The sequence below is a fragment of the Scophthalmus maximus genome, chromosome 15 (genome assembly GCF_022379125.1).
Source record: "Scophthalmus maximus strain ysfricsl-2021 chromosome 15, ASM2237912v1, whole genome shotgun sequence".
In the NCBI taxonomy this organism is placed as follows: Eukaryota; Metazoa; Chordata; class Actinopteri; order Pleuronectiformes; family Scophthalmidae; genus Scophthalmus; species Scophthalmus maximus.
In genome coordinates, this window is record NC_061529.1 from 18,769,567 (window position 1) to 18,777,230 (window position 7,664).

The following is a 7,664-nucleotide window of genomic DNA, read 5'->3' on the forward strand; positions in this document are numbered from 1 at the left end:
AGGATCATGTGAACAGCTTTCCCGATGGTCCTTTGAGCCCGTTGAAGTAGAGCAATTATTGTATGTGGTGCCATTTGTACAAAACACACAAAATCTATAATTTGGCTATAAGGATTATGTTTCATTTATTAAAAAAATACAAAACTTCAAAAAGTTGCCACGGGAAAGTTAAATGAATTAGGAATCCCATCTCTTTTTTTTTTTGTCTATGTCAAATGTATGGTTAAACAGAACTTATTATCACAAAAAGTTCTCTTGCCTTTTACAAGTTACAAAACGTAGAAAGAAAAATAAAATAAAGGAGAAGAGAAAGGGTTCAGTCTGCTTCTTGAGTCCCTGTGTTTTAAGTGTTAATCTTTAAGATTTGTTTGTGGTGAAAATCTGCTGTGTCCACTGTCCAGGACACACATGACAATCATATGACCGGTAGCTGAAAGGTCAATTTAGTGCAGGTATTTATACTAGCGTCTGATGAGTCGTTTCATTTGCTGCAGCTACATCGTGTGGTGCTGTACAAACAGACACATTCGTGCAGATGAAATTTCCTGTGGGAACACATTCAAATTATGCATGGCAAATTTACAGAACACAAACAAAAGAGTAGGTGATGAAATAATGAATGACAGTAAAAATAATAATATGGTGTTTCATGAGTAACCATCTTGAGGATTAACAATTATTGAGTTCTGTACAGAAGTGGAGATCATGGAAAACATAAATATTAACATAGCAGCCATTTAAAGAATTAAATCACTCCTCCATTCACCTCTTAGCGAGTTACTAGCTGGGGATAAGCAAAAGCAATCTGCCACTGTTCCTACTAATATTCTCAAATATAATAGCACGAGTGACCCTTCACCTCTTTGACCATTGATACATTCACTAAGAGTTTGTCCAAGTGTTGAGACCTAGGGTGATGGGGAAACGTTCAGCAAAGTGGTTTATTTTTCACAAAGTAGCCCTTTCAATTCAGCAAATGGGTTCTTCCAGTCATTTCCCCCTGATAAGGGCAGCAAGGCTGCACCAAGAAATTCAAGTGCAGAGTTGCCCTGAAACACTCACTAACTCAGAGACACTCAGGGTGTGATTTAGCCTCATTTCATCTGGGTTTGATCTCCAACTTCCATACAGAACACAGACGTTTTGTGCAAGAACATGCCCCACTCATTCTCCTGTCAAGTAACTGGCCTTTAACGTTCACATACATTTTGGGGAGAAAGGAGGGGGAACAAACCCCCAAAGAACCTTCTCCAATATCTAATAACAAAAAGGATGCTAGATCTTTAGAAATGTCTCTGTTTAAACCACATGTGCCTGGCAGGGCTTGGTGGACATCTCCAAGCTGCTCTCTTGGCCACAGCAGGCAGACACCTCAAACGGTCGAGACTCCTCTGCGGGAGCAGGCATGCCCTGCAAATTGATCTGCTGCACGTGTTGCCTGGAGAATAAAATACACATGGTATGAGTTAGATTCCTGGAAAACAAACGGCACATAAAACTGAATGTTCCTCGTGAGACATTTAATGAGTAATCCATTGACTATCACTCACCAAGCAGGACGGGACATGACATAGTGAATGTCAGGTCTTTGGAAACCATTGAAGGTGGAGGAGGCAGCCATGGTGTAGGCACCCATGTTTTCAAAGATCAGCCAGTCGCCGACCTGCAGGTCCGGCAGGTAACACTGTTCAACAATGCGATCGAGGCCATCACAAGTCGGGCCCCAGATACTGCAGGGGTACATGGCCTCATCTGGCTTTGGTTTCTGGTAGTATCAAAAGGATGGGAGAAAAAGAGAAAAGACATTTATCATGAGAAATTGTTTCAATTTTCATTGACCAATAGAAGTGAGGAGTGTCTTGCTTTTCAATCCTTAAAGTTACCTTAGGCAGTGTTGGCAAACAATGAGCGTGGTCATAGAGTATGCAGTTGAAAGATCCATACACTCCATCATTGACATAGTACATCAGAGTCCTGTCATTGGTCCCTTCGTCTTCATCTGAAGGAAGCAAAAATAAAATGAAATAAAAACTTCACCACTGAGAAATGGAACAAAATTGTTTTCAGATTTTGTTTTAGTGAATCTTGGCAATTTAAGCCAAATCAAGGTGGTTACCGTCAGAGACTGACTCCTCATCCATGATGACCTTCTTGGCAATGATGTTGACAACCAGTGTGTAAGCAGAAGCTACATAAAAGCGTCCTGGCTCAGCAATAACCTTAACACCAGTGTCAGCAGGGAAGTACTTGTCCAGGGCAGGGTTGATTACAGCTGTGATCTAGAAAGGACAAAAACGCATCCACACGTAAATTAGACTGGAAAAGCTAGTCTTGTGCTAGTACTCATATGTTGTCTAAATGAAGGCTTTCTCGCCTAATTTAATAAAATGGCAAAAAATCATGAATAATACATTAAGTCTGTGATACACTACCTTAATTAATGTAAAGTAAATTGAAGCAGCATTGTACCTCTTCAAATTTGAGATCAGCATCATCTGAACCAGGAAAGCCACCACCAATGTCCAAGAGATCCATGTTGAAGCCGAGCTCTTCCTAGAGGTCACAAGGTTAAGTCTATGTTTACTTTGCTGCAAAAACAACCAAATAAAATCAGTTGTATATGTATTTCAGTCACAACTCACCCCCATATGAAAAACACAGCGAGCATCTGCGATTGCCTGCCTGTAGGTGTTGGCATCAGTACAGCCACTGCCAACATGGAAGCTGACACCAATCACGTCCAGCCCCAGTTCTTTAGCCCGCTCCAGAAGACCTCGACAGGCTTTGAGCTGGGCCCCAAACTTCACACTCAGACGACACACTGCCTTCGAGTCATCTGTGGCAATTCGCAGCACCAGCCTGCGCACAAGACCGACGCAAAGTTAGTGCAATGGAGCAAAAATCCAGAGGAGGCACACGTGTGTGTGTGTACATGTGTGTGCGTCCATAAAACATTATCGATTGTAAAGAGTCTTACTTGGCATTGTCATGACAACGAGCCACTTTCATCAGTTCCACCTCGCTATCAAAGGTCATCATCTGGACCCCGTGGGCAGACGCATACTTGATCTGAGAAACTTGCTTGCAGGGGTTAGCATAGATGATCCTGCTTGGATCCACTCCCAGAGACTGAACCAGCTGTATCTCCGTCTAGATAACAGTCAGCAGAGGAAAAGGCCAATTAAAAAAAAAAGTTGCCAAAAATAAGCATCAACAGAGCTAAGTTGTATTTTATAATTTGTATTTTGTGCTGTGAACATTTTCCTAAAACCGCACCTTGCTCGCACAGTCAAAACCAGTGCCCAGGGAGGCCAGCGTCGTGACTACTGCCCGACTGTCATTGCATTTGACAGCATAGAAAGGAGTGACACGAGGCAGAACCCTCACCCAGCGCAGGTGTTTCTTGAGCACATCGCCCAAGTCACAGATGTAGAAGGCATCCCTATCATCCTGTAAATGAGAGAGACATATGCATTCAATAATAGCAGTCCTGTAACAAAAAAATAAGTAAAACATACACTGAGTATAGAGTACATTATGTTACAAAACCTGACAAAGACTGCATCCTGTGACGGTCATTACTCAACAAAAGGGGAAATCTTTGCGTCCCCCAAACAAAGCCAGCACAAGACCCCTACCGTCATAGATGATTCGTTGATCTTCTGCTCAACAATATCCCGAGCAGTGAATCCCTCCTCGAGGAAAGGGAACTCAAACGCAGTGGGAGCAGCAGTGTTCATGGTGACAAGAAGTCCTTTTGATTACTCCCTGGTAAACTGGAAGAGGGAGGGGGAGGCATAGTTTACATTCAGCTTTGAGAACAGTGTCCTTTGTGTCCTTGATTACTAAAGTCCATTTTATTCCCCAAGAAAAGTCTCAAAACCGTGCAAACGTGAGTAATATGCAAACGCTGCGACTGAACGGATGGGGATTTTTGTTACAGTATTTCATTTGTGTATGAAAGATTTATTCAACAGACGGGTGAGTCACTTACTTGAATACAAAACTGATGGAATTCAGTGTTGCTGTTTCCTGGGCGCAGAGAAGCCAAGGTGGTTCACCAGTGAAGTTAAATCCCTTCAAATAAGACTCGAGTCCGGGGCCCGCTGAGTAGCGAGTGTGCGATTTTCTAGAGTTATGATTCTGTCGAAAAGAGGAGTTGACAAAATGTTAACATCCATTTTTTTTTTTTAATGAAATCCATCCATTATCAATACCGCTGTATCCTTCGAGGGTGGCGGAGTGGGGCTGGAGGGAAAGTGAGCGTAAAATCGGTTTCCTCTGGGTCCGGAGAGAACTTGCAGGCCTGTCTACGTCGGTGACCTCATAGCACGGGATCAAAGGGGCGAATACATTACAATAACTTTAATCTTGTTAAAAAATACGCCTCTCGCCCAATGTCCGCTTGGATTGGTTCCAGGGATGCGGGTATGATACAGCGGTATATATAACGGATGGGCGGATTTTTTTTTGTTAAAATTTAACATAAAAAAGGAACAGATTATTTTGTTAAAAAAAAATGATGAACTAACGATATTGCGGCATGTGAGAGGCAGACGCATCAGTGGCCACTGGAACCCGTTCATTCGCCACCTCCTTTTATTTCGGTGTCATGACTACTCCAGGCCATTTGCGCAGAGTCAATGAAACGACTCGGCACTTTAAGCCCCGCCCAGTCTTGGTTTAGGCAAATCGCAAAGAGGTCCGCCTTCGACCCGCGAAAGACGGGCACGAAAGCGGCCCACTCAGCGACGCCGACGTCAGTATGCCGGTTCCGCGTAGGGCTCCTCTCCATGCCATGAGGCACATTTAGCATTGAAAGTCACTCTATACGTGGTTCTCTTCCTTTGAACATGAGCGAATAAAAATAAATAAATAAATTTTAAAAAAACAATAAATACGTTTTGCGCGTGCCGTCAACTCATGAATGGCGCCTGAAATGCTTAGCTTAGTCGTCCAGTTAGCGAGCTAACGCAAATGAGACAACTGCTCACTAACAAATCGTGTGCTAAACCCGGGAAACCGGCCACGTCGTAACGTTAGCCAACACTCGGTTGAAATGTCGAATTGAACCAGCGACGGTGCCACGACGAAGTGCCCACGATATCCCAGCCCGTGTCGCCTTTTCATTGTTCTTGTCGAGCCGCTGTAAACGGAACCAGTCGACTCGTCAACGTCTGCTACTGTCGCCGGACAACCATTCACGCTAAAATGTAAAGTTTTGAAGACGCGAGAAAAATCCTCGTTTACCTTAAAAAGCATTTACAAAGAGTTTGTCCATTAGACGCGATTGCTGGGATTAAAAAAAAAATGCCAGTTCCCCCCTCTGAATGAACTCCGCAGCTGGACGTGGCGCTCTCCCTGCTCGAACCGAGATGTGGAACCCGGCGAGGGAGCGGACAGTATTTATAGGGAGCCCGTTACCACGGCAACGTAGCCAGCTGAAACCGGCCTCCCATCCACGTATGAACCGGTTTGGTCTCGTCATTTCATCCGCATGGTGGGAAAAGACGAGACAACGTAAGGCGAATCAAACCGGCCTCCTGTCTGTGTAAACGCTAGGTCGGTCGCTACAACGAGGTAAACTCAAGTCAGCCATATTGGCCGCCGGTTGACGAGGTTCAGTCAGCCCTCACACGACTGACCAGGCCCCACATTCGGGCTTTTCACGGAGAAAACGCCCCCAACTGTATCCGTGTTGTTTCTTTTCCCCAAGTGTTCTTACCACACTGTCCAAAATACATGTCCTCTGTCTTTGAATTCCTTGAATTGAGGGGAAAATATATATATATATATATATATATATATATATATATATATATATATATATATATATATATATATATATATATATATATATTTTTTTTTTTTTTTGTTTAAAGTTAAATGAACTTGTCCACACTGCCTCCCTGTATCTGTCAGGCCACACACTTCATTGTGAATTAGTGAACCATTTCATAATAAACCTTTAGAGCTGACGGTTAATCTAATCTAACGTTTGCTTACATGTCATTATTTCTAGTAAAATTAACCACGGGGGTCTGGGTCTGATGCCGTGATATGTTCACGAGGGGAAAATTTAATAACCTGTTTTTTATTGGGACTGATTCTTTTTTTTTATTCCCCATCATACAATCTATCCCAATAAGTCACTTTGGACTCTGAGGAATTCTAATGAATGCTATGATTTCAGAAGACAAAGCAATGAATGAACAGCATAACTGACAGGTTATTTATTATAATGAAAGTAATCATTAGTTGCAGCCCTGACTTCATGACGATGATGATGATGATGATGATGGTGGTCGCCAGATGATTGGCGGGTTAGACAAGGCCAGCTGCGATGGAGGAAAAAATCTGCATTTGTGTTAATCCTAGAGGTGCTCTCTCACCCTGGCAGACCGCAACGGGCTGCTGGTCTCTACACGGCATGTCTTGACATCGGCTTCCTCGGTCTTCCTCCGAGTTCTTGACCTGCCTGATGGGATTACAGGAGATCACAGGACGACTCAAGATGGCAGAGTAACAACACAGGCACACATGTTAGAACAACAGCTCTGCAGAGTCAAGTCAAATACAATGAAAGAACTCACGAATATTCCGCGAGGACATGGCACAATATCTTTATCTGTAGTCCTGTCCAAGTTTGTGAGAACAACAGTTTTCCGTGAATGAAAAATACATATATAGCATACCGCTGAAAAATGGTGTGCAGGGATCAAAAGAGGCCTGTCAAGCAGTAAATAAAATGCTTTTTTCTACCAGATTCATTAAATTCCTGTCCCTCAGACCTTCCACCCTTACTACACAGACTAATCAGACCAAATGTTGCTTTCTTAGACATTTAGTTTTCCAAGCAGACATTACCAAATGGAGGAAAAAGAAGAATTTGGTCAACATGGCCGAGCAGTGCATGTGGAAATGCTGCACAGACATCAGTTCCAGAACAGGAAACTTCATGGGCTTCATGATGACCACATATCTGTGGGCTTGACTTAATATCTTTTCCAGGTCTTGAGGCCTCCATCGACATGGTATTTTACTTTTTTTGCACAACAGGGTCAGGTTTAGTGAATGAAGTCATTTTTTTCCCCCCAAGCTGTTTTTTTCTTGAGTACAAACAAAACAAAACAATACATCCCCTTTCATATAGATCGAAAATACAAAAATGAGGCTTAGTGGCAAACGTGTATGATGACAAAATCTGCCATCACGTTCCTACACTCCAGTTTTCCCTACAGCTCTGCCCTGAATCTGAACTTGTTCCAGCAGGCCCACCGTGCCTCTGAGGCAGGAAGTGGGCACACATTTGGGGACTGATTTTCAACGTTCAAAATCACAAGATCACAAAAACGCTTGTTTTCGACTCCCTTTCTCTGAATGTCTGTGTTACCACCATATCCTTCACTTCCTCTTGTTATGTCTATCCCTGCGTGTGTGTGGACCTTCCGTTATCATTACTGTGGGCCGTTGTGGCCTTACCCGCACATTTACAAGGCTTCACAAAAGACAAGGATGATGCTTGTTAGTGGCCACCCACCAGACACGGTGCATTGTATGGACCTTGGTGACCCTTGGTGTCTCATGTGTATCACTGCATCTGGCTTCATATTTGTCTTTCACTTTGATGTTCACCGTTTTATCAACTCGTGTTCCTGCGCTAT

At 43.2% G+C, this 7,664-nt stretch overlaps 1 protein-coding gene across 1 annotated transcript; it reads right to left on the bottom strand.

The window, feature by feature from the left end:
* Positions 1–100: 100 nt before the first annotated feature.
* On the bottom strand, positions 101–5,396 carry odc1 (ornithine decarboxylase 1). The gene is made up of 11 exons (XM_035610176.2): positions 5,251–5,396; positions 3,995–4,143; positions 3,639–3,776; positions 3,277–3,450; positions 2,978–3,150; positions 2,643–2,859; positions 2,470–2,553; positions 2,117–2,279; positions 1,884–1,999; positions 1,551–1,765; positions 101–1,438 (listed from the first exon to the last, which is right to left on the bottom strand). The coding sequence occupies exons 3-11, from the start codon at positions 3,738–3,740 to the stop codon at positions 1,300–1,302; spliced, it is 1,383 nt and encodes a 460-aa protein (XP_035466069.1). The 5' UTR covers positions 3,741–3,776; positions 3,995–4,143; positions 5,251–5,396; the 3' UTR covers positions 101–1,299.
* Between the last annotated feature and the right edge of the window lie 2,268 nt (positions 5,397–7,664).

Coding starts and splice junctions, on each gene's coding strand:
- odc1 (XM_035610176.2), bottom strand. CDS start 3,740: ATGAACACTGCTGCTCCCACTGCGTTTGAGTTCCCTTTCCTCGAGGAG. Junction 2,000..2,116: donor TGAGGAGTCAGTCTCTGACG/GTAACCACCTTG, acceptor TGCTTCCTTCAG/ATGAAGACGAAGGGACCAAT. Junction 1,439..1,550: donor GTCATGTCCCGTCCTGCTTG/GTGAGTGATAGT, acceptor TTTATTCTCCAG/GCAACACGTGCAGCAGATCA.